Raw genomic sequence first — 27,377 nt, 5'->3', positions numbered from 1 at the left:
CATTTCTTTCCAGGCCTAATTTTGTTTCTTGTATTTGCTTTGCACTGAATTTTTGTGGTTTAAATAGCCCATTTAACATGACCACTTTCAAACAAGATCATAAATTCTCATAAAAGCAGACTATGGAATTCATAATCATAGCTCTTGGCCGCCACCTAAAGGTTTCTTTTTTGTTTTATTTTACATAAGACCTACTGTGCATTCCATTTATAACAAAACCGTTGCCTGCAACATCACATGTTTTCACATAAGTATAGGGTAAAGAGACTTATTTCACAATGTCTTTTCACTTTTGTATACTTGCATCAGCAGCCAATATAATTATATCCACTTCTCAATCTATTTGGTACTCAAAGGCAATTTAAACTAGGTCCTCTGAGTGGTTTGAAATTTTCCATTCATTCAAGAAATAGTTTGTCCTTATTATGTATCACTCCCACTCCTAGGTCCATCTTAGAAATACAAATATTTAAATCATGGTTTCTGGCTTCAAAGAAAAATGCACCAGCTACCGATGTTTTAAGAAACTGGCTTCTCTTTTGTCATAATCTGTATTAGAATTATCATTAATTGGATGCCATAGAGTAAATCGAGGAGAAGCCTGAACAAAGAGAAATGTTCCTCATTTCCAACTTTCCAAGGTAAATGCAATTAAACTCATGTTTACTGAACAATTGCTGAATGTAATGTATATGCTAAAGTCTTTGAATTCCACAGAAAACATAAATAACAGGTGTAGCCTCTTGATTATATTTAAGGGTAAATAAGATATCAGAATTAATAATTGACCTGTTCCATATCTTATTCTCACTCCCTTTATTCGCCTCCTAAGAAACACCTGATTGAATCAGGCAAAATATCTCCAACTCCCTACTTGGATTCTGACAAAGTCATGTTTGGAGACTGAAATAAATGTCAGACGATATCATAGTGAAAAGTTAGGTATGAGCTCTACAAACTTCTCATTTCAAAATTCATATGAATAAAGCATCTATGAACTACCCAAGTTGTTCCCAAACTTGTAGACATGTTTTATTAGCATGTATACTTACCACTATGGATTTTATGTATTTATGCCTTGACCTATTTATAGACCACTAATCACTAATTCATCAATTCAAAAAATATTTAGTAGGTGTGTCAGGCACTCACCATTGTCAGTGTTCAATAAAATAGACTGCTCTTTGCCCTCATGGGGTTTGTGAAGGAGAAGATGAAAGAAAGGAAGGAAGGAAGGGAGAAAGAAAGGGAGAGAGGGAGGGAGGGAAGGAGGGAGGGAGGAAGGAAGGAAGGAAGGAAGGAAGGAAGGAAGGAAGGAAGGAAGGAACTATGAAGGAACTTAACACACTGTACTGTGATAGAGAATAATGTTGAGGGGAGACAGACTCTCATCAGGGTAATCAAGAAAAGTTTCTAAGGGGAGGCAATATTTAAAATGAGACCTGAAGAATAACGAGCCAGCTCTGCCAAGAACACAGAGAAAGAGGCAGAGGGAATTGTCTATGAAGAGGCCAAAATACAAAGAGAGGGCCACGGGATACAGAGCTGAATGAGCAAAGGGGAGTTTTGTGAGATGAGAATGGAGAAGTAACAAGGAACCCAATCATGCAGGGCCTTGAGAGCCAGGGTAAGGACGTTGGGTTTTACTTGAAATAGAATGGAAATCTACAGATTAGAGAAGGAAGTAATTTGATCTGATGGCTGCATGAAGAAGGGGTTGGAATGGGCCAAGGGAAGAGAGAGACAGTTAATAGTCTATTACAGAAGTACAAATGGGAGAGATGATGGTGACATGGACAAGGGTGGCGGCAGTGGAGGCAAGAGAAATGAACACACTGGAGATGAATTTTGGAGCTAAATTCAATAAGATTTGGTGGTATGTTAAATGACCCCTTGCTTCTGCTGTTCCCGCCCAGCTTGTTAACATTTGCTGATATGAATATAACTGAAATGCTGATATAGTTCTCCATGTTAGACTTAGACTTCTAATTTAGATTTTATGTCACGTGTAAGTTTAAATTTAGTAAAAAAATTTTTAAGAAAATATTTTAATAGAATGACCTATTTGTACATCAATAAACTCTTATTATCTAGCATTTTCTGCATATGAGGCAATCTACAAAAAATAATTTTATGAATAATGGAAGTTTATTTACTAAAAGCACCAAAGCTTATTTAATTTTAACCGCTTAGAAGAATTTTTTCTAAAATTGTTAAATATTTCCCTGATCTCTTAAATAGAATATATTTAAAATAAGTTAAGCTTTTCAAAAACTCTGGGTCACCATGATGAAAAATAGCTGCTGTACCTAGTGGTACCCCTAAAAAAAGTGAGATATAAAAGCGGGTCTCCCCTACTCTGAAAAACTGAAAACTATTCTGCTTTGAAATAATTAAATATTGTGTTACTGTTGTCTCAGTTGTCCTAGTCCTCATTGTGCCAAACTGTAGACATCCACTTCTGACCCATTCTAACATGATGTTTTTCTTTGGCTGTAAGCTCGGAAACCTGCTACTAGACTTTCATGCAAGTTAATAGTATGTAGACTCCAGTAAAGTATGAACATTTGTATTCTATTTTGACTGTACAGAGGCTTTTTTAACATGCTGTTTTCTCAAGTATATTTTAGGTCACTGAAGTTGCTTGATCCGCAAAATTTAGAACAGGAAAATGTCCCTATGCTAGCATTTTTTTTCCCACATTTTTCATGATGCTCCTTGAAAATGGTATTCACATTATCACATACATTATCATTTTAAGTATCTACAAAGGATCCTTCCTTATGACACAACTTCAACTACATCATTATAAACATTGGTTTTTTGTTTGATGCCAAAAGTATAGTTTTAAATGTAACATAAAAGCACATAAAATTTGACCGTAAGACTAGACTAAAAAAAAATCCCAAATCTCTTGACTTGGACTATAATGTTATCTCTTTCCTTTTTTCATTTTGACATGCATGGAAACTAAAACTAAAACAAATCAAACGTTCACAAAATCCCAATTAGCAACACTAATTTCAAAGTGTCTTTTGACAAATAATATGTGCAGATTACAAACCCAAAGATATGTTTGAAGCAGCTCTTCTAAATAGCTACATTCCTCTCTCTATATCACCACCTTGTTTCATGGAAGAAAATGTGTAAATGTGTAATGGAAATGTGTAAATGATTAAAGGATCTGTATAAACAAAGAACATTCTTAACACGCATGAGAATTATTTTGAGGACTTATTGAAAAACCAGATACCAGATGCCTAAAGCTGACCTGAGAAATGAGAGTCCTTGAGAGAGAGGTCTAGAAATTAGTATTTGAAACAAGAATTCCCCAGCTTATTGATATAGGTGTTCCATAGAACAATCTTTAGTTAGCATTGTCATAGACACCAGGTAAGCAATCCTAAACAATCTGCCTTTGTATTTTCCAAAGATGACTGTACCAATGCATACCATCCTATATGCTCTTCCTCTAAGGTGACATTGGCATCTCTTCACCAAAAGATGGGGTTTATGTTCCTTCTTCTTGAATCTGGGCAGACTTTTGGCTACAGTGGAAATGATGTTATGTGACTCCCAAGACCAATTCATAAAATGCAATACAGCTTCCACCTAATTCTCCTGGGACGCTTGTCCTTGGAATCCAGCCATCATGCTGTGAGAAAGCCAAGCAGCCACATGGAAAGGCCACATGAAGGTTTTTCAGCCATAGCTCTCACTGAAGCCCCCATTGACAGCTAGGCATCGACCACCATACATGTGAGTGAACCTTTAGATGATTCTGGTTCCCTGCTTTTTGGCCACCAGAGTAGAGCAAAATCAAGGTCTCTCACCCAGCCATGGCCAAATTTCAGCTTTGTGAATAAAATTAATGTTGTCACTGTTCTAAGCCACTAAGTTGTACAGCAGTTTTTATACAGGAATAAATAACCAGAACAAATTCAAAATATTATGTGGCTTCCTCAGATGAAACATAAAGCCTCAGATAAATCTTCACACATTCCAGTTTCCATTTAAGGATTTCAAATTCTATTCAGCCAGGTCTCCCCAGGTCCCAGACCCGCTTGCTAGGTCTTGCTTTAGTTTATTGCCTAGACCTCTGGTTCTCAACCGGGAGTGATTTTTGCCCCTCAGGGGACCTTTGGCAGTGTCTGGACACAGTTAATTGTTGTCACGACTGGGGAGGAAATGCAATTGGCATCTAGTGGGTAAAAGCTAAGGATGTCGGTAAACACTGTGCAGTGCACAGCACAGCGCCTCCTCCCCAAAACAAAGAATTATCAAGCCTAAATAGGAGACTGAGAAACTTGCACCTAGACCTGGCCCAGCAGTGAGGTACTCCATACTTACCTGTGATTCTCTTCAGTATATAGGTATGGAGTTCTCAACCAGGAGTTGAGGAAAAGGGGTGGGTGGGGGCACTAGAGTTGGAACATCAGGATTATCTGTAAAGATTTTCAACTTACACAAGTGAGCCTATGGTGCTTAAAACTGGCTACAAATTAGAATAATTTATCAGTTTTTTTTGTTTTGAAATACCAACTGTATTTAAATACCAACTCAATCCCCAGCTCTAGAGATTCTGATTCAAAAAATGCTGGAAAGGCAGTAGTCTTTAAAAACTACTTAGGTGATTCTAATGTGTAGAATATTAGCCCCTTCACCTGGAGATTGTGACTCCTAACTTGAGGAGAAGTATTTGCAGAGTCTAAAGAGTAAAACTGTAAAATACTTACAGGTGATCCTGTTGGCACCCCTCTTCCTCTTCCCCTACTGAGAACCTTTGGCCTAAGTGCTCTCCTAAACTTACCTGCCATGTTATGGCAAGAAAAGGACCTGTGCCAGACTCTCACTTCACTCTCCTGCACTTCTTTGGGACTGAAGCAAATCCTAAGGCTCAGTAAATGTTTCTTAGGCCAGTAAGAAGCACCATTTAGTAAATGCTGAACAGCCAATTCAAGTATAATAGGATCACTCTGCTTCACACCTCTCCACCAATAAAATCAGCTCTATTTACTAGATTTTCCATTAGAAGCCTGAGGTAGATATAAAAACATCAGTCAATATTCTTAGAATTTTACCACTTGGATATCAAGCTACACCAAATAGTTTATACGATTTACAAAGTTCAAGATGAGACTGAAGTTGTTGATAGGATGTTATCATGCTGAGATTCATCTCCTTCTATATAGAACTTGTCTTGCCCCACTCCCCCAAAAAGCCATTAGCTAGGCAAACGCGTTGTCATCTGCCTCAGATGCTAAGCAGATGAAAGTCTGCTCATTAAAAAAAATGAGTTGGGTGGAGAAGGGAAAAATGTGAAATAGGCTATTATTATAGTAATTACTTTGGCAAAAATGTGTTATTTCATCATGACAATAATCTTTTCTGAACATGTTATTATTACATTTGTGGTAAAAAGAAAAAAATCAAAACTATGTTTTTCTTTTAAAAATGTATTTGTTGAAGGAAAACACCAATTTAATAAATTAAATTTCTCAATAATGATCAAGTTCTAACTTTTCTGTTTTTAATTCTTTCCCATTAAACCCAAAGCCAGAAAGAATTTTTATGTGTTTTGTTACTTAGTAAAATTATTTTTCACCCTCCTCAAAACATAAATGTATGTGTATTTTAATATGTCCTTAAATCTTCTGTCCTTGGGCCTAAAATAGATAAGAGAAAACCAAAACAGAGCAAGGTTTTTGGAATGAGTTTTCAAGCTCTGGAATCCTTCTAAAAGAAGTTTGTATGGCAATTATGCTTTGAGTTGTTACATCTCTCCCTTCTCTAGAGACATATTGTTAGCTATGTGGGTAAAATGAACCTTTAAGTTCTTCAAACTCTTGTTATCTTTTCAGTTTTCTAGTACTCAAAAGAATACTTATAAATAGTTTCTTAAAGGTGCTGGGCCTAATGTCTTACTGAACACTTTATGTAAATAACAAAACCTGTTGTTGCCCAGTTGTATGTACATCTTTGCTTGAGCATGTCCCTAATACTGTCTTCAGTGTCCATGATGGAGGCAATATTGTTATTTAGTTTCAGGACCTAAAACCAACTAGGCAGGATCTAGTTTCATAAAAGTATATCTGTTTTAACAGGAGAGAAGCTGTTATAATTCTAAACCACTTCCTACAGGCTGAGTAAAACACAGAGAGAAGAGGCACAGTGCAAAGTGGTGAGGGCCAGGACACAGAACAGGTAACAGGTAATCACTATTTGGTAAAAGGAACTGTGAAAAGATTGTCAGTAATTTTACTTATGCCAAATTCCATTGGCCATAATGTACTTCCTGCTGCATTGATATTAAGTGTTCGATTGATGCTAAGGAAATAAAGAATTGGAGGTTGGGCACTGCCCCTTTGTCCATAAGCCACTAGTGCAGGGATCACAAAGTTAAATGTCCACAGGACTCAGGCATGTAACAGATATGAGCAAACCCTGTCTAGGTATGTGAAAAGCAGTAACATGATTGCAGTGAAAAATGGTAATTGACTCTCAGAAAGACAACAGAGAATGGTGAAGACTGTGGCAAACTGGAGAGCCTGGGCTCCTTAGGGGGCAGCTAATATGCAGTTCCAGCTCATTTCCTTGCAGAAATGTAAGCCTAGTCATGCCTAATATTCTCATTGTTCAATAGAAGCTGTAAGTAGGATTTTATGAAATCTCTTGATTTTAAAACATTTGGCAAAAACTCAATAATTTTTTAAACCACTCTATGGGCAGATAGTATGAGGGCCAAACAAAATGTGTTCATATTTGATTCTGAAACTTGTGTTTCACAGTCGAGAAGATCCAGGAAATCCAAGCAAATAATTAGGGGTATATTTGAGAGGAAAGGGACCTCAGCTAGCAGCAATACAAAAGCTCAACGATTAGCAAAGATGTGAAATTCAGACTAAGAAGCAATTCTCATGTTTCTTTTGCTAATCTTGCCAAGATAGATTATGGCTATCTTAATAAAGCCAATCTCCTTTCCCTTGGCCATTTGACCTCCTTTAAAGCTAAATGTGTTAGATATTTTCCATTCACCCATCCAGTTCCCTTCTCTACCCTCTTTGTGTCCCAGGAAGCTGGCCAGTGTAGATTACATTAAAGGGTTGCTTCCTCTCTGGCTTACACTGTGTTTGTTTGGCCCATCTGGGGCACTGGCAGGAGTTTGGAGAGTAGGAAGAGATGGACATCAGGGCATTTATTTGCCCTGTTTTTTCCCTGCTGGTTCACTGATTAGCTCCTTTCTTCCCATCTGGAGGCCCTCTATATACAGATCCTCCATGCCCTTTGTGTGTGTGTGTTTCTTGAACTACTCCCTCTTCTTGACCCTCGAGACAAGGGTCTTAAGGGTTCCCCACTGTTATAAGGCTCAGGGAAATACACCATCACTTGTTCCCTTCCATAAAACCTGCCCTGCAGGCTTCAACTACCCAGCTTAACTCTGCTTTCTATTTCCTTCTGGGAGCCTGCCTTAAGATGCCATTTCCAAGGGCACAATCATTCCCCAGGGCTGGGATCTTAACTGGACAAAGCTTCTCATCAAGTCCTTTAATTCTTATTTTTCTGGGTCCTTTGACAAAGCAAAGCTGTTTGGCAAGAAGTATCAGGAGCATTGAGAATGTATCTAACCTTTGACCAAGTAACTTCACCTTGGAAATTAGTTAAGGAAAGAATCTTAAATATTTAAGAATTTGAATAAAAATTTATGCAAATATGTTTATTTTTATAATGGTCAAAAACAATAAACAGCTCACATTCCATCTTAGGACTATGCCAAGTATCTTTTGCTTGCCCCACCAGCTACCCACTCCACTTTGCTCTGCCCTGAAGTGCCAGCCTTTCTGGACTCCACTACCACCTGGCTTAGGGATGAGCTTTGCCAATTGTGTGTCTAGATCAGAAAGCAGAGAAGGGGAAAAGAATGAAGTAGGGGTAGTTATTCTTCCTGTCCCTCCCTGAAGATGACCTCAGGCTGGCTGTGACTCTTCAACAAAGGTGACAGAACTTGTCAGGTGATATCCACACACTAAGTACTTCTGGGGTCCAGCAATGCACCCTTCTTTTGCCCTTTGAAGCCTAAGGAAAGCGATGTATCTCCCCATGGTTTCTAACTCAAGGATACAGCACTATTACAAAACCCTATCCCTATGTTTGCGAATAGTCCCTTTATTGTCAAATTCTCTTCAAATTACCCAGTTTGAGCATACCGTCTATTTCATTGCCAAGAATCTAGTGGAATCAAGGAGCATATTTACGTAAACTGAACTACAAACTCATTTGGGAATAATATATAACTTAGAAAGATATTCCTGAAAAATCTATATTAATAAAACTGGTAAGTCCAGTATGAACAAAGCTACATAAAAATAAAGCAAATGAAATTCACCATGAAAATGTAATACGTCCTTCACATTTTCTGTTATAAAAACACTTTACATTTTTAATAAAAAATTTCCTTTAAAAATTAGTTAAAAGTGAAAGACACTTTAGATTATGCCTACAGGAATCCAGAAAGACATAGAAGTGGCATTAGAAATAATTCTTGAGAACAAAGTAGGACAAAAGAGAAGGAAAAGGAGAAAAAAAAGCCCAGCTGAGGAAAAAGCCTATGGAAAAAACAAGTAAAATTGCTTGTACGAAAGTCAGGATTCTGTTCTGTACAGCATGTAGGTGAAGTTGGGAAGAGGGGAGAAACATGCCATTGAAAGTGGTACCCAGAATGCGATTTGGAGCCAGAATATTCAGGGTTTCATAGTTGAAGCTAATGGTCTCTTTCATGGCCTGCAGAGAGGTTGGGAATGGCATAAGATGAATCATAGATGGGTTTAAGAAAAGGATAACAAGTTTATTTTTATTTGTTTTAATTTAAAATTTTTTCCCTCTTTGCACAGAGTTTTATTTATTTTTTTATTGAAGTATAGTTGATTTACAATGTTGTGTTAGTTTTGGGTTGTACAGAAAAGTGATTCAGATATATATATGTATATTATAAATATATAATACATATACATATTCTTTTTCAGATTCCTTTCCCTTATAGGTTATTACAAAGTACTGAATATAGTTTCCTGTACAGTACGTCCTTGTTGGTTATCTATTTTACATATAGTAGTGTGCATATGTTGATCCCAAACTCCTAATTTATCCCTCCCCCCACTTTCCCCTTTGGTAACCATAAGTTTGTTTTCTATGTCTATGGGTCTATTTCTGTTTTGTACATAAGTTCATTTGTATCACTTTTTTAGATTCCAAATATTAGCAATACCATATAATATTTGTCTTTGTCTGGCTTACTTCACTTAGTATGATAATCTCTAAGGCTATCCATGTTGCTACAAATGCCATTATTTCATTCTTTTTTATGGCTGAGCAATATTCCATTGTATAATATATACCACATCTTCTTTATCCATTCATCTGTTGATGGACATTTAGGTGGTTCCATGTCTTTGCTACTGTAAATAGTGCTGCTATGAACATTAGGGTAAACGTATCCTTTCGAATTATGGTTTTCTCCAGATATATGCCCAGGAGTGGGATCGCAGGATCATATGTTAGCTCTACTTTTAGTTTTTTAAGGAACCTCTATACTGTTCTCCATAGTGGCTGCACTAATTTACATTCCACCAACAGTGTAGGAAAGTTCCTTTTTCTCCACACGCTCTCCACCATTTATTATTTGTAGACTTTTTGATGCTGGCCATTCTCACTGGTGTGAGGTGATACCTCACTGTAGCTTTGAATTGCATTTCTCTAGTAATTGGCTACATTGAGCGTCTTTTCATGTGCCTTTTGGTCATCTGTATGTCTTCTTTAGAGAAATATCTTTTCATATCTTCTGCTCGTTTTGATTGGGCTGTTTTTTTTTTTTTGCTTTTGAGCTGCCTGAATTGTTTATATATTTTGGAGATTAATCCTTTGTCGGTTGTATCATTTGCAAATATTTTCTCCCATTCTGTAGGTAGTCTTTTCATTTTATTTATGGTTTCCTCTGCTGTGCAAAAGCTTTTAAGTTTAATTAGGTCCCCTTTGTTTGCTTTTGTTTTTATTTCCATTACTCTAGGAGGTGGATCCAAAAAGACATTGCTGCGATTTATGTCAAAGAGTGTTCTGCTATGTTTTCCTCTGGGAATTTTATAGTACCCAGTCTTACATTTAGGCCTTTAATCCATTTTGCATTTATTTTTGTATATGGTGTTAGGGAATGTTCTACTTTCATTCTTTTACATGTAGCTGTCCAGTTTTTCCAGCACCACTTATTGAAGATACTGTCTGTTTTCCCTTGTATATTCTTGCCTCCTTTGTCATAGATTAATTGACCACAGGTGTGTGAGTTTATTTCTGGGCTTTCTGTCCTGTTCTATTGATCTATATGTCTGTTTTTGTGCCAGGACTATACTGTTTTGATGACTGTAGTTTTGTAGTATAGTATAAAGTCAGGGAGCCTGATTCCTCCAGCTCCATTTTCCATGCAAATGGAAATCAAAAAAAAGCTGGAGTAGCAATACTTATATCAGACAAGATAGACTTTAAAATAAAGGCTGTTACAAGAGACAAAGAAGGACACTACATCATGATCAAGGGATCAATCCAAGAGGAAGACATAACAATTGTAAATATATATGCACCCAACATAGGAGCAACTCAGTATATACGGCAAATGTTAACAGGCATAAAAGGAGAAATTGACAGTAGCACAATAAGAGTGGGGGACTTTAATACACCACTTACACCAATGGACAGATCATCTAGACAGAAAATCAATAAGGGAACACAGGCCTTAAATGACACATTAGACCAGATGAACTTAATTGATATTTATAGAGCATTCCACCTGAAAGCAGCAGAATACACATTCTTTTCAAGTGCACACAGAACATTCTCCAGGATAGATCACATGCTGAGCCACAAAGAAAGCCTTAGTAAATTTAAGAAAATTGAAATCATATCAAGCATCTTTTCCGACCACAATGCCTATGAGATTAGAAATCAACTACAAGAAAAAAACTCCAAAATCACAAACATGAGGAGGCTAAACAATATGCTACTAAACAACCAATGGATCACTGATGAAATCAAAGAGTAAATCAAGAAATACCTAGAGACAAATGAAAATGAAAACTTGACCATCCAAAACCTATGGGATGCAGCAAAAGCAGTTCTAAGAGGGAAGTTTATAGTGATACAAGCTTACCTCAGGAATCAAGAAAAATCTCAAATAAACAACCCTACCTTACATCTAAAGAAACCAGAGAAAGAAGAACAACAACAAAAAAACAAAGTTAGTAGAAAGAAGGAAATAAGAAAGCTCAGAGCAGAAATAAATAAAATAGAGACCAAACAAATAAATAAATAAAATAAAAAAGATCAATGAAACTAAAAGCTGGTTCTTCAAAAGATAAATAAAAGTGATAAATCTTTAGCGAGACTCATCAAGGAAAAAAAGGGGAGGGCCCAAATCAATAAAATCAGAAATGAAAAAGAGACATTACAACTGATACCGCAGAAATCCAAAGACCATAAGAGTGTAGTATAAGCAACTATATGCCAATAAGATGAACAAGCTAGAAGTAATGGACAAATTCTTAGAAAGGTACAATCCCCCAAGACTGAACCAGGAAGAAAGAGAAAATATGAACAGACCAATTACAAGTACTGAAATTGAACCCGTGATTTTAAAATTCCCAACAAACAAAAGTCCAGGACCAGATGGCTTCACAGGCAAATTATACCAAACATTTAGAGAAGAATTAACACCCATCCTTCTAAAACTATTCCAAAAAATTGCAGAGGAAGAAACACTTCTGAACTCATTCTATGAGGCCACCATCACCCTGATACCAAAACCAGACAAAGATATCACAGAAAAAGAAAATTACAGGCTGATACCACTGATGAACATAGATGCAAAAATCCTCCCCAAAATACTAGCAAACTGAATCTAAACAATGCATTACAGGGTCATACACCATGATCAAGTGGGATTTATCGCAGGGATGTAAGGATTTTTCAATATCCACAAATCAATCAGTGTGATACACCACATTAACAAGTTGAAGAATAAAAAACATATGATCATCTCAATAGATGCAGAAAAAGCTTTTCATAAAATTCAACATCCATTTATGATAAAAACTCTCCAGAAAGTGAGCACAGAGAAAGCATACCTCAACATAATAAAGGCCATGTATGACAAACCCACAGCTAACATCATTCTCAATGGTGAAAAGCTGAAAGCATTTCCTCTAAGATCAGGAATAAGACAAGGATGCCCACTCTAGCCACTTTTATTCAACATAGTTTTGGAAGTCCTAGCCACAGTAATCAGATAAGAAAAAGAAATAAAAGGAATCCAAATTGGAAAAGAAGAAGTAGAACTGTTACTGTTTGCAGATGACATGATACTAAACATAGAAAACCCTAAAGATGCTTCCAGAAAACTACTAGAGCTCACCAATGAATTCAGTAAATTTGCAGGATACAAAAGTAACATACAGAAAAAGATTGCATTTCCACACACTAACAACAGAAGATGAGAAAGAGGAATTAAGGAAACAATCCCATTTACCATCACATCGAAAAGAATAAAATACCTAGGAATAAACCTACCTAAGGAGGCAAAAGACCTGTACTCAGAAAACTACAAGATACTGATGAAAGAAACTGAAGATGACACAATCAGCTGGAAAGATATACCGTGTTCTTGGATTGGAAGAATCAATATTGTGAAACTGAGTATACTACCCAAGGCAATCTACAGATTCAACGCAATCCCTATCAAATTACCAATGGCATTTTTACAGAACTAGAACAAAATTTTTTAAATTTGTATGGAAACACAAAGGACCCCAAATAGTCAAAGTAATCTTCAGAAAGGATAACAAGTTTAGATTTGTATTTTGGAAGGAAAACTCTCATAGCACTGTGGCAATGAGGTGGCTGGGAGTTCAAGATAAGGATGAGAAAAGCCTGAACTAAGGCAGCAGTAAAGAAATAAAATAGGAAGGAAAAGACTGCAGACACTTCACTAAGGTGGGATTAATAAAATTTGTTAACTAATGAAAGACAGGGGTTATGCAGTACATATCTTTAAGACAGAACAGTAATACCTAGGGCACACCTAAAATCATGATAATATTCTTTGCTACTTTAGCTTTAAAAAGCATTCTTCTAGTGACCAAAATATCGTTTGCATTTTTGTCGTTGTTGTTGTGATTTCTATCATACTGAAATGTGCATCTTTATAAATAACTTTATTATATTTCTGAATCTTTAGGGGGCTAATTTTCCAGATATAAAATTAGTGTTTCAGATATTTTAAAGATTTATTACATGCTGTCAACGGATTGTAAGAAAGTTTGAGCCAATTTACCATTCTAAGATTAATGAGTTCCTATTTCAGCCTTCTATTGTTAGATTAAGTATTGTCATTTAAAAATTCTTTGAGCATTTAATGGGTAAAAATGGCATCTCAGTTTTTTTTTTTACAAGTCATAAATTTTATTAGAAGTTGAGTATCTGTTAATTAGCAGGCAGCTATATAACTTAACTATAAAGCCACTACAATTCAAACATTGTAGCATTACTACATGAATGAACACATATACAAATTAAACAGAAAAGAATATCCACAAATAGTTCTAAGTATGTCTGGGAAGTTTGTGATAAAGTCAAGTTATAATCTTTAAAATTGATGCTTAGAAAACTACACACCCATTGAAAACTAAAGTCTGTACCTCACACTACATACCAAAAGAAATTACACCAGTTGCACACGTAAGAAGCTTGCAAGTTGCCACTTTACCCTAACAAGATGCATCTCAGTTTTTTAATTAGTATTTTTTGGATAGCTGATGGCACTGAACTGCCATGTTTTTAAGCAATTGTATTTCCTATCCTTGAATCATATGCTGATGCTTTCTGCATATATATATCTATTGTAGACTAAATGTTTTCTTATCCATTTGTATGGGCATATTCTGTGTTAAGTATTTTTACCCTTTTTTGAAATATTTATGAACACCTAAGTTTTAAAGAAATCATATCAAATTTGTTGATTTGTTCTTTTGAAATTGGATACATTATTTTTACATTTAGAAAGAACTTTTATTACCAACACCAGAAAACAATTATATGTATATAGTTTTGAAGTTTTACACTAAGCTCTTTAATCCATCATGAATGCATTTTGGTATAAAGTAAGTTTCTAGTATAAAATAGGTAAGCAACAGGATATATTCTACAGCCCATGGACATATAGCCACTATTTTGTAATAACTTTAAATGGAGTATAATATATAAAAATATTGAATCACTATGGTGTACACATGAAACTAATATAATACTGTAAATCAACTATACTTAAAGAAAAAAAGAAAAAAAGGCTTAGTTACAGATGGAAAAATAAAAATAAAAAAATAAAATAAATTTCTAAATTCATGTTGGTTGTTTTCCAAATAACTCACATTGTCACATCACTATTTATTAAATTTTTTATTCTCTCTACATTGATATTCAAAGCATATCTTGTGTTATATTAAATCATCATTGATAGTAGAGCCTACATCTGAGCTATTCTATTTACCAACTCAGTCATCTTTTTTTTTTATTATTATATATTACTTCCAAATCAGATTATAATATCTTTGAGAAAAGGGACTGGGTTTTACTAATGCTTGTATTTTCCATAGGACCTATCACTTTACACATAGTAAACGTTCAATAAATATTGACATATCTATTAAATGAATGTTTAAATTGAATATCCTGTGCCTAATTTACAAAGAATTTCCTCACCATGTTAAAAGGTCACATTCTTCAAGGTGAAACATGAAGTAATTTTGAAATTGGAGAACAGGGCTGAGAATGGAAGCATTCCAAGTATAAAAATGCCATGTGAATTTGATTAGAATAATTTAAATTTTGTAGTGACTTCATTCTCCAGAGGCGATGTGATCATGAGAAAATACTGAGAGAGAGAATTTTAGTTGTGGGTTTACTCTGAATTACTGAAGTTCAGAAAGGCCTTTAGCTGTATAGTGATGTGCAAATCAGTCCACATACCACCATGGCTCAACAGATGAACTATGTCAATGGTGAAATGTTGTCTTTACAGTGTCTGCTGATACTTTTATTTGGGAGAACCAGCTGTGGATCCTTAACATTGTTATACATTTAGAGCACTGAGCAATAAAGCAATGATATTTAAAACATATTACATATTCATTTCCCCTCCTGACTACGTATAAGTTTAAACATGTTAAATTTTAAATAAAAGGCAGTATTAAGTATGTTGTCCCTGTCATGTACAAATATGTGAAGCTTTCATATAGTTAGTTATCTGTCAAACTATACAGGATGACTTCAGGCTGAAAAGATTGCGGAACAATCTTTTTGATTAAGGAGACATAAAACTAGGCTGTCATAAAGAATGCTAGGATTACAGGCTTCTATATAAAGTCATGCTCACTACATCTATTAATGTGGGTAAAGAATTGTATAGTTACCAGAAAAGGAAAGTTATGTATTCAGCAAAACCAAAGATATTTGATGTTATTTTTATGACAATATGCAAGTCTTGAAATAAGTATTTATGCATTTTCAATGTTGTTTACATTGTGAAATTAAAGTAACCTAAATTACCATCCCAAAAACCCTTGGCATAATGTATGGTGAATTCTAACATGTTTCATTCTCCTTTGATTCTCATAATAATCTTACTTAGTAGTGTGTATGTGTGTGTGTGTGTGTGTGTGTGTGTGTGTTTTAATAGACTTTACTTTTTAGAGTAGTTTTACGTTCCTTACGTTCCCAGAAAAATTGAATGGAAAAGTACAGAGTTCCCTTTTGCTCCCTACCCTCCCATATTTTGCTTCCCCCACTATCAAAATCCCATATCACAGCAGTATGCTTATAACAATGCATGAACCTACACTGACATACCATTATCACCCAAAGTCCATAGTTTACATTAGAGTTCACTCTTGATGTTGTACATTCTATGGGTTTTAACAATTGTACAATGACATATATCTACCACTGCAGTATTATACAGAGTAGTTTCACTGCTCTAAAATTCTCCTGTGCTCCATCGATTTACCCTTCCGTCCCCTCTTAACCTGGCAACCATCTTTTTCCTGTCTCCATACTTTTGCCTTTTCTAGAATATCATATAGTTGGAATCATAGAGTATGTAGCCTTTTCACATTGCCTTCTTTTACTTAGCAACATACGTTTAAGGTTTCCCCATGTCTTTCCATGGCTTGATAGCTCAGTTCTTTTTAGTGCTGAATAATATTCCATTGTCTGGATGTACCCCCTTGTATTTATCCATTCATCTCCTGAAGGACATCCTGGTTGCTTCCAACTTTTAGCAATTATAAATAAAGCTGCTGTAAACGTCCCAAGTGCAGATTTTTGTGTGGAGATAAGTTTTCAACTCCTTTTGGTAAATACCAAAGAGTGCAAGTGATGGATTATATGGTAAGAGTGTGTTTACTTTTGTAAGAAATCACCAAACTCTTCTAAAATGGCTGTACCATTTTGCATTCCCCCCAGTACTGAGTGAGGGTTTCTGTTGCTCCACATCCTCACCAGCATTTGGTAGTGTCAGTGTTTGGCATTTTGGCCATTGTAATAGAAGTGTAGTAGTATCTTGTTTTAATTTGCAATTTTGGTAGCTATTTTAATTTTATCACTGTATAAATGAATAAACTCAGTCTCAGGGAGGTTAAATAACTTGCCCATGATTCTACAGCTACTAAGTAGCAAATTAAAAATTAGTGTGTACAGATTCCAAAGCCCTTGTGCTTTTTATTCTGCAGGTTGCCTTATAGCTAGACAAGAATAAAATTCAAATTCACACACGGAGAACACCATAGAGTAGTTTCCAGGCTCATTATTACTCGTTCTGGTTTAGGTTCCTCCAGAAGAGGACCCTGAGACAAGAAAGTATCAGGGAATGGTGGAGAAAGGAAGGAGGGGAAGGCAGTGAATGAAGGATGTTTGAATACAGTTATCCCTGTGGGCAACTGCAGCTTACTCCTACAGGGAACCTAGGGAAACAGTGCTCAGTATTACTCAAAATATAGTGTGTGACAGAACCAGTCCTTGAACTGTTTAAGACGCACCCAGGAAAAAGAATATATAAAAAGTAAAAGTAAGTACTTAGAAACTTCGGTAACAACTTGACATTTTTGTAACATCCATTTTTCTTTTTTTTATTTTTTAAATTTATTTTATTTTATCATTCATTTTTGGCCGTATTGGGTCTTTGTTGCTACGCGCGGGCTTTCTCTAGTTGCGGCGAGCGGGGGCTGCTCTTCGTTGTGGTGCACAGGCTTCTCATTGTGGTGGCTTCTCTTGTTGCGGAGCATGGGCTCTAGGTACGTGGGCTTCAGTAGGTGTGGGACACAGGCTCAGTAGTTGTGGCGTGCGGGCTTAGTTGCTCCACGGCATGTGGGATCTTCCTGGACCAGGGCTTGAACCCATGTCCCCTGAATTGGCAGGCAGATTCTTAACCATGCACCACCAGGGAAGCCCCAACATCCATTTTTCTAATAATTCGTTTTATTTTTTTCCAATCCATGATGGATTGAAAATGAAAAACTGGTCCAAAAATAGTTTGAGAAGCACTAGTGTGGAACACAAGGCCCAAAGTGATTCCTTTCAAGGAGCAAGGGAGCTGGGGTATTTATACCTCACTTCCCATCAGGTCAGTCCTTGTTTGAGACAGTGTCCAGAAGTGTTCATTTCCCAGCACTTCTGCCTGGGTGGAATGAAGTGGTATGCCCAGAGGGACACATGAATGTCAACAGTAGTGTCTACTAGAGAGTTTGTCAATGAAAAATTTCATTTCACTAAGCTAATTAATCTAAACATCATCACATCTCTATAATCATACTGATAATGAGTTAAAGGCTAAATAAGCATTAATTTGCTACATGCTATATATAGAAGGATAACAGAAAGCTAGAATTTGACTATGCACAGATAAAATGTTTCATTCAAAAGCACCCATGAAAATAACTAATACTGCCAACCAAAGCATTGGTTAGTGGGTAGGGTAGCTAAATTAAAGCTGCATCATTACCTAAAATTCAACTCTAATGCAAAGCAGTAGTCCATGGAATTCAGGATATGTGAGTAATGAGCATCTGTCACTTTACAGGGCTTCCTTCATCAACCTAAGATAATTTTGTGCCATCTTGTTGGAAAATAGTATTTTATTTTCCACTAAGGAAGCCAAAGGCAAGAGCTCCTCCTTCCTTCTCTCCACTCCCAGAAAGCCAGGGGACTGGCATGTGACGAAAGTTCTGAAAATTAGCTCGACCAGGATTCTGAATCTTAAGCAAGTGGTCCAAAGATTAAAGTATGATTAGAGAGCATTCCTATTTTTTGGAGACTTACTGCTACTGCTTATGCCTTCCTTGGTTTCTGGCCTTATTTAATCCTGGTCTCTCAGCCTCCTGCTAATTCTGTGAGCTCCCAATTTCCTTCCAATAGTTTCCTTTTTTTACTTAAGACAGTTACAGTGTAACTCTTACTTGAAACGAAAAGTCATCACTGATATGAGGTGGTGGTGAAGAATCAGAGCTCTGATTCATGCTTGCTCAGTAATTCTCTTGAAGAAGTGAGGTCAGTCTCTTCATCAACCTGGTTTTTAGTTTCCACATTTCTACAGTAGTATTAGTTCAGCAGTGTGCTTTATGTAAAATTAGTCTGTGAGATGGTCTCTGAATAAAGGATTCTTCCTTTGGAGAATCCAATTGCATGTTAGCCTATTTAAGTTCCTAAAAAATTCTCCAGCAAAGGATTTAACTTGACTTTAACCCAGCATTTCCTAAACTTAATCATGGAAGTCTTATTTCTGAAAATATTAACATCTCACACAGTTATTCATCCATAGAATACCTTGGAAAGAGGCATTGGCTCCAGCAGTTCATTTTTCTTTGACTTTGCACCTGACACTGGAGTTTATCACTAAGCACACATGACACCTTTGAGGAGTCTCTGCATTAATCCATTATGGCAGGGGTTCTTAAACCGCAGTACATAAAGAAGTATTTCAGAAGTTTGTAATAATGCATATTGCTGGGCATCACACCAGATCTATGAATTCAGAATCTCCTGGAATAGAGTAAGGAATCACTCTACAGGTGACTATGTTGTAGGCAGTCCTCAGTTCACAGTATAAGGAACACTACTTTCTGTAAAGTACCTCCTGAACCTCCTGATGGCTTACATTCTTTATCGTTGGAAGAATCTAGAAGTCATAGTCATAATACTATATCCCACTGGCTTGATCATTCAGATCATTCATCTCCTAAAAGCTGTAGATGAAGCAAGTTCATAGACAACTTGTGAACATCAGCCTAAAACCTCTGAATAAAACTTTGAAAATCTCTGACCCAACTTCAGAAAGATAGAATATTAAAGTGTGAATATGGTTTCAGCTGTAACTATGGGGTCAATAATTTGGACAAAATCTAGTTAAAGGTTGAACACACACTAAAAGGAGCAGTCAGTCTCTCAGATGTCTCTCTCACTCCTGTTAACTGTCTATAGCTTATTCATTTCTCACCATAAACTATTAGTGAGAAATCAAGGTTAAAGGAGTAGTAGGTCAGAAACTTAATTCATCCAATTTTATGACTTATTAGCAACTAAAAGATTCTGATGATAGGAAGCCTGAAATGAATAGCTGAAATGTTATTTTTAGACTATCTGTGAATTTCATTTGCTCTCATTAACACAAATGATGAAAAATCAGCTGTCAGAAATTTCAAAGCAAGACAGCAGAACACGAAAGAAACAAAAATTACTCAAGTCACCATCTTCTGGAACATTTTTTCTCTGTTAGAATTCTTCAGGTAATATATGAAGAGAATAATAGTACATTTCTTCACAATATCCTGTACATTTTCTTACAGGAAAAAGGACGAGTTGTGGTGACATTTTTGTTGTTGTTGTTGGAAACAAGCAAACTTTTTGCTCCTGGGCCACTAGTTATAGTTACTGTAAGAAACCCTTACAGATGATTTGCAAGATTCAGGAGAATTCCCTTTTGTCTTTACAGCCCCAAATGTACAGATAATTTGTTAGTAAATAATTTGCAAGGATCATAGTCTCACAGCTGCAATATGCTCTTATTTTATTTTGATAATCAGAATTATAGCCTCTTTGCAACTGGGGAGTGACGATATATGGAGGTGTGCTTATTCCTCAACATCTCCATAAAACTGGTATACTGACATATATTTGCCTGGGCTTCATATAACACAACACAGAATTCTTTCTTTCCAAAGGGCTTCAAAATTTACAAGCTTACCGATTTACAAGCTTTGTTTTATTCCTCTTGCTGCACAGTTGTTTTGGCTTAGTATATAGAATATATCAACATCTAACAACATAGAGTTTAAAAAATTTGTACATACCTTATCATATTTCAGTTACTTTCATTATTTGCATAAATTTATTTTATTTAATATTGTAACTTCCATTTACATTTCCAACACTAAGAATTAGAGTTAAAAATGTCATGAAACCCTGATGTGATAGTCACTCAACAATGCAGAGTGTACTTACACATACATCCTTATAGGGATTATGGATTGACCTTTTTTCTTTATTGTAGCACTGCACTGTCTCAAGGGTGGCTGCATTCCTTAGGGTTGTGAACTAATCTCTGGAGAATACACATGTTGCCTCACTGAAGAGTCACTAATCAAAGCTTGAATATGTTCCTTTTGTGTTCAAATTTCAAATCCTCATCCCCACTCCAGCCATTTTTCAGGATCCTTCCTTTAAGACCACCGAAAGCAAAACTATAGCTGTTCAAACTTGGAACTAAGGAAAGAAAATAAAAAATGAAGCTGGGCTGGATTTAATTCTATGTAGAGCACATTGCCAAGAGTGGAATTACGTTAACAAGCATCAGTTTTTTCAGGTTTGGGTCATTCATTTGGTCTCTCAAAAGGACCTGCTTTGTAGATCCAGGGCACTTGTAATTTTCCAGCTGCGTTCCTGGTTTGCTTAGCTAATCCTGTGGGCCCCAATGTGCAGTCCACACCTGAAAAGGGGGAGTTTTTAATGTCGTGGTTTATTAACCAGGTACTTTCCATTCACGCAGTTAACAATTAGAAAACAGAAAGAAAGAAAAAAAAAAAGAGCGAGAAAGCCTCCTACTTGTTTTTTTACTCCAAATATGGAGATGGAAACTATTAAACAAATAAGAAGGAGGGAAACTCCCGCATATTTCACCTTGACCTGGCTGGAATGCTCTGATGCCTGTAAGAGGCGGTGCTCTATGAAAGAGATCGGGCAGGCTGCTAGTGGAAAAATGAGAGGTCAGACTTTACCACGGGGAACCTCTCCTGCCCCTAGAGGAAAAAGAGAACCATCAGCCTGCGTCTCAGATTGGAAACAGCGCCTTGTTTTCAATCCGGGGGACTGGGTTCCCTCCCTCGGCCTAACGTGGTAGGAATGGGACCCAAGAAGGCGCGCGGCTTCCCCGACAGTTGCCGGGCGTTAACACCCGCTCCAGGCTTGAACCGAAATTTCTGAACTGCCAACAGGCAGAACGGCCCTCCCACCTCCTCTCCTTAGTCTCACTCTTCTGCTCCGCCGCCCTTTGTAACTTCTTTGTTCCGTTTATTTGGAAGGTGACGCTTAAGGTCAAAAGATCCACCGTGACTGGCAAAAGCCCAGAGCCACCACCAGACCCTGGGAAGAGCAGGGCTGTCCAACTCAGGGCTGAGGCTCCGAGTGGAGAAGGAGCCGTGAGAAATTTCAGCTGCAACTCCGGGTACAGCCCCTGCGGACCGGCCCAACTCTCCAAGGGTTGGGGAGACGCCGAACAGTCTTGGGGTGGGGCAAAGGGTGAGCTCCGAACTCTGCCAGCAAAGTGGGCAGTGCGCACCAGCGGAACAGAGGGTGTTGGGGGCGGGGAGAGGTGCCTGGACTCCACGTAGTCTGTAGCAGCTGCCGAGCAGTGAGTATCTCCCAACAAAGGACCGCGCAGCTTCGGGGTCAGAGGCTGGGGTTTGCGCACAGCTGCCACTCTTGCTGAGCTAGTCTCCGCGCCACCTAGGCGAGCGTTGGGATGCAAGGATTCGGAGAAGAGGGGGAAAGAGAACACGGTGTGAGATTCCTGCTGCGCGGCTACGCATCAGGAGTTCTTGTGAACGATGGGAATGGCAACTCTCAGAGCCAAGGGGAAGAAAAAGAGCTGGAGTGAGCAAAACAAAGAGCGAGTGTGGGCCGCGGTGACTTCATGCCTCACCAATGTCCCGCCCACGCTGCTCCGAGCTGTTGCTGCAGCCGGAGCCTCCGCCGCGCCTGCGGGCGGCCGCGGCAAGGAACTCTGTAGCGTGGGGCGGTTTCCTAGCAACTCGCAGCCCGAACGCGCCTAGCTACCCGCACTTTGGGAGCCCCAACCCTCCCTCCCCACCCCAGCCGGGGGCCGGAGCAGGACCATTCCTCCCCCGCCCCTCGCCAGCCTCGCCTCCTTCTCATCCTCTCCGGGGTGCATCCCAGAGCGCGACAGCTGTCCCGGCTCTGGACGTAGGGACGCCTGAGCAGCACACTGGGGCCAAAAGGACGAGGGCACGAAGCACCCGCCCCCGTGAAGCCAGGCTCCTGCACCCCTGGGGAACCTCTCCTCCTGTGCTCGCGGCCGTGCGCTCCACTCCCGGTCAAGCAGGGAGCTGCGATGCCTCACTCGGTGTCCGCGGGCGCCGGCGGGGGCTTCTAGGGCGCTCCGGGGCCGCCTCCCCCGGCTGCTGGCACATCAAGCTTCCTCCCTCGCCAACCAGGACGCTGCCTCTTCGACTTTGCCCGCTGCTCAGCTGACGAGGCTGCAAAGTTGCAATTAAGTGAAGTTGGCTTCCCTGCCCACCTGTGGAAGAAGCTCGACCTCATTGATGCGCCATCGACTTTTTTCCCCTTCGGCCTCGCCAGCGTCCCCTCCCACAGATGCAGCATCACCCACTGAATGTACATTAGGCTGGTTTTTCCCCCCAGCTTCGGGCTTTGTTTGGGTTTGATTGTGTTTGGCTCTTCGCTAAGCTGATTTATGCAGCAGAAGCCCCATCGGCTGGAGAGAGACAAAAGCTCTTTTCTTTGTCCCAGAGCGGGCTGCGGAGCCTTTGCTCGCGTCGCCGCCCCGGGCCATTGGCCGTCAGAGGAGGTGCTTCTCGCGGAGATCGCGGGACCAGCCGTGCGGAGCTGGGAGGGCCGCGGGGGCCCTGAAATGCCGAGCTGTGCCCAGGCCGCCGTACCTGCATCGTTTGCTCCGAGCCGCGGGGTCCGCCTGCCGGGCCTGCTGGAAACGTCCTAGCAACACTTGGCACTTCGCGCCCGGGAGCGCGAGCGCGCATCCGGTTAGCAGCCAGGCGGCGGGCGCGGTGCAGTGCGGGCTGCTTTGCATTATGTGCCGCTCGGCCCTGGCTTTTTTTACTGCCACATTAGTCTGCCTGCAAAACTGCAGGCCAGGTCCTGCCCCATTCCTCCGGGCGGCCTGGGTGTTTTCAGTTGTTCTTGGACTGGGCCAAAGTGGTAAGTTGTTTTGTTTTCTTTTGTTTTCTTCCCTTCCTCAAAGGTCTTGGGCTGTCACGAAGAGCATCCCGGCCAGGTAAGCGGCCCGGTGACAGCCTCCATCTGCGGAGAACTTCAGAAGGGTGGGTGTGTGGCGCCGTTCTCCATTGCAAGTGGCCCGAGGGAGGCCAGGTGTCAAGCGTTTCCTCCCTAGAGGGACAGCAATAACTGATTACCTGAGGAGACCCTGTGTGTTGCTGAGGGAGGCAGTTAATAGAATGGAAGTTTGGGAGGGTGGTGGGCCGTATTTACAGAAGCTCGTTTAGGGGTTCTGCCCCGTCCTTGAAGGCATCCTCCTTGAAGGCATCCTTGAAGATGCTCCCCATCTTTCTAGTATGTGGGTCCACTAACCCCTAACTTGCATTTGATTCAAGCCTGAGGATAAATTGGTATAATGAGAGTGAGGGTTCTGTTTTTGAGTCCATGAAAGAAAGGATAGCTGCACACAAGTTTCCTCTACCATAGTGCTCAGCCTGAATGACTTAAACATATATGAAGAATATTCTTGCTTTAAGTCACTGTTTTTTCAGCTCACGAAACAATTCCTAGCTAACTGATCCCTCAGTGAGATCAATCCTTGAGACCGAGACCCTGAGACAGAACCCAAGAGCAGGATTGACAACTATCAGTCCAGGCAAGCCACTTTTGTCAGAACTACCTGATTTGGAGAGGATACTTCTTTATAAAGGATATTGTCCCCTCATTTTACAAATCACAAAGAGAAGCTCAAGTCAAATAGTGTATGAAAAGGTGCTTTGGCACTTCTGAATTAGATGCAAATTTAAGGTGGCAGTACTGGATTGTTAGCAAACAGTAAGACATAAAGTAAGTGATAATAATAATCATGAATTTAGGATGAGTTCTTATTGGTATTAAATGTAGGCCAAATATTTATTTTTGCCAATGCAATGATTATTGCCATACTTTTTGGAACATGTTTACTTTATCTGTGTTTGGTCATTGAGACTTAAATTCTATTAGAGCCTTTCTCTGGCCTCTCCTGTTGAAGGAGAGTTGTAATTGTTCTGTAGATTAAAATGTTCTCCTATGCTTTGAATTGACGAGCCAAATTTCTGCCTGAAGCTAATTAAAACCATCAAGTCATAGCCTTATAAATAAGGGTTTATAATGGAAACATGCTAGCTTCACTTATTGGTTGCATACACAGCTGTCTAATATTTGTTTCAAAAGAAGATTTATCCAACTGTGTGAAATGAGAGCAGTTAGAGCTAATTTTTATCTTGTGGCTCTTTTTTGGCTTATAAGTTGATTTTAAAATAAGTGAAACTTAAGGCAAAGGAAAAAGTAACATTATCAATTATCGGTTAAGTGAAACCACTGAGCATAACTCCATCCTGTGTTAATAAGTGACAAAGTATTTTTCCGGATTTAGTTAATACATACACACGCACATACACTAGTAAGATGACCAAAACTTGTGTCAACAGGGTATATTTTGTTCCCAATACTTAGGCAAAAGAAAAAGTGCTACTTGCCCCCAGATTTTGCTAGTAATTGTGAGTTTTTTTAAAATATTCATTGCGTTTGTAAAGATTAGTCAAGTTGTCGTGTAATAGCATTGTATTTCCATCCAGTGACTGTAGCTGATTTGAAGCAAATACTATGAATGAGCTCTCTTGCACCTGCAGTTGTGAAAAGGGAATGCTTATCTGAAATCAGAACAAGGCATCCTTTTCCCAGTCTCTGTCAATATACAAAGATTTCTGATGTATACTGGTTTGCACTGCAGTTAAAAACATGCAAAAAATTTAAATTATAGCCAGTACAACTCAGAAAATTAGAGATCAGCATAAACTGTTGTACTTTTGTGATATAGCTACAAGTCTCAAATTATATGTCTTCACAGTACAAATTAGATGCTTAAAGCAGAATAGAAATTTAGGTATCAGTTACAAAGGAAATCTTGTTCCCTTGCTCAGTAGTTTACACCAAGGATATGTTGAGGGCAATAAAGCCATACAAAAGAAACCATAAACGGCACAACTTTGGGTTTAATTTTTGAAGTAGAATTTACAGGTCCCAAATACATAGTGGACTTTTAATAACGAATATATAGTGAGAAAGGGGGATGTTATTAATAAAATCTGAACATTATTCTGATCTAGAAAAAAAATTATTGGAGTTTGTTTTTCAACTTTCCTTGGTGGAAATTACCGACAATCAGAGAAACAATAACACTATAAATTGGTTAGTGAGTAACTGGAAAACACTAGAGAATACCTAATGGTTAATATTTGAAGAGTTAATGTAGTAACACTGCTGTTTCTACATTTGCTAGCTTTGAAAGGCTAAAAATCTTTTTAACCTAAATTTTTATATAGCAATATAAGAGTGACAAATTTCAGAAACTACCATTTCTTTTTGGAAAGTGGTAACTATTGCGCTGAAATTTCACCTTGTGTGCATAATCAACAATTTATTCTTTTACATAACAATCAACTGGATTAGCATTGTTTTGTAAGTGTAGTATATTACCTCAGAACATGTTTTATAGAATAAGTTTCAGAATTCTTTATGCTTACCTAAAGTGAGAGGATATTTAAGAGAACTAACGCTTCATTTTTAAAAATCCAGTTTTCTAAATTATTTGCACAATAAGCATCCAAATTAATTCTATCTTAAAGCAACTGAGATACTTTCCGATAAAAAAGCTTGTAGTGTATATGAGAAGGCTATGTTTGTGCTGTATATTTTCAAATCATACCAGCAAAGTAGGTGATATGATTTGAAAAATGGCATAAAAATTCCTGTGCCCCTAAACAGTTCTTTCACCTGTTACCAAATTATCAAAATTTTCACCATTTAATGGATTTCTTTGGATTAAGCATGGTATTGACACTATGTTTCTTCTAATTTTTAACTTTATATTACGGACATTTTCAAACACACACAGAAGAAGAAAGAATCGTGTAAGGAATCACCACAGACCCATCACCCAGCTTCATCAACTATCAACTGAAGCCCAGCTTCTTTCATGTCTTCCCCCACACATTTCATTTCCTTCCCCCAACAAGACTACTTTGAAGCAAATGTCTCATATCATTTTGTCCTAAAATATATCAGTAAATCAAAATACTACTAGAGGAGAAGCATGCTTCATTAATCCCCACAACACAAATTTTTTAGCTAAAATTTAGGGCCACAAGAACGTCCACTATCTTTAAAGGGAGGAATGCGGAAGTGAGGGAGACAAGCAAAGGCAAAGACAGTTTCAAGTATTTGCTTCTCAGTGGTTCTATTATATAGCTCCATTAAAAATATTTTTTAAAAAGTATGCATGCATATGAAAAAGAAAAAATACAGACAAATGTAATTACTTTATTTCAGTGGAATCACAGCAGGTATATCTTGTTTGAGTTTCAGTTTTAAGGACTGTTCCCCGTCTCTTGAATCATCATTTTTCTCCTCTCTACTAGATCATTTACAGCATATGCATATCCATACATGCTGTAATAGCTCTCATCTTCTATTTCTGTCTCCTTTGTAGCAAAAATTCTTGAAAGAATTGTCCATACTTGCTGTCTCCAATTCTCCTCACCTTCTCTTTTAATCCATTGCTCAGGCTTTCTTTATCATCCCTGAAGTTACACCACTCTGTTAAGATCACAGTGACCTTCCTATTGTCAAATCCGATGGTCAGTTCATAGTCTTCATCCTTCTTGACCTACCATCTGTCAGCGAGTTGACACTGTTGATCACTCCCACCTTTGAAACACTTCTTTCCTTGGCTTCCTGGATCCCCATTCTCTTGGTTTAAGCTCCTT

General features: G+C 38.3%; 2 protein-coding genes across 5 annotated transcripts in view; one reads left to right on the top strand and one right to left on the bottom strand.

The window, feature by feature from the left end:
- The window catches only part of MACC1 (MET transcriptional regulator MACC1), a 332,598-nt gene that overhangs the window by 178,499 nt on the left and 126,722 nt on the right, over window positions 1-27,377 (bottom strand).
- The window catches only part of ITGB8 (integrin subunit beta 8), a 123,450-nt gene continuing 97,504 nt past the window's right edge, over window positions 1,432-27,377 (top strand). Inside the window, exon 1 of one of the 4 annotated variants that reach the window (XM_082472698.1) lies at window positions 1,432-23,553. In XM_082472698.1, coding sequence (XP_082328824.1) covers window positions 23,427-23,553 — 127 coding nt within the window. In that variant the 5' untranslated portion in view covers window positions 1,432-23,426. The remainder of the gene's footprint in view (window positions 23,554-27,377) is intronic. The other 3 variants (XM_082472696.1, XM_082472695.1, XM_082472697.1) reach the window with 3 other exon arrangements.

This window comes from Balaenoptera physalus (genome assembly GCF_965194825.1).
Source record: "Balaenoptera physalus genome assembly, chromosome: 8".
NCBI lineage: Eukaryota > Metazoa > Chordata > Mammalia > Artiodactyla > Balaenopteridae > Balaenoptera > Balaenoptera physalus.
This window is presented reverse-complemented; position numbering and strand designations above follow the sequence as displayed.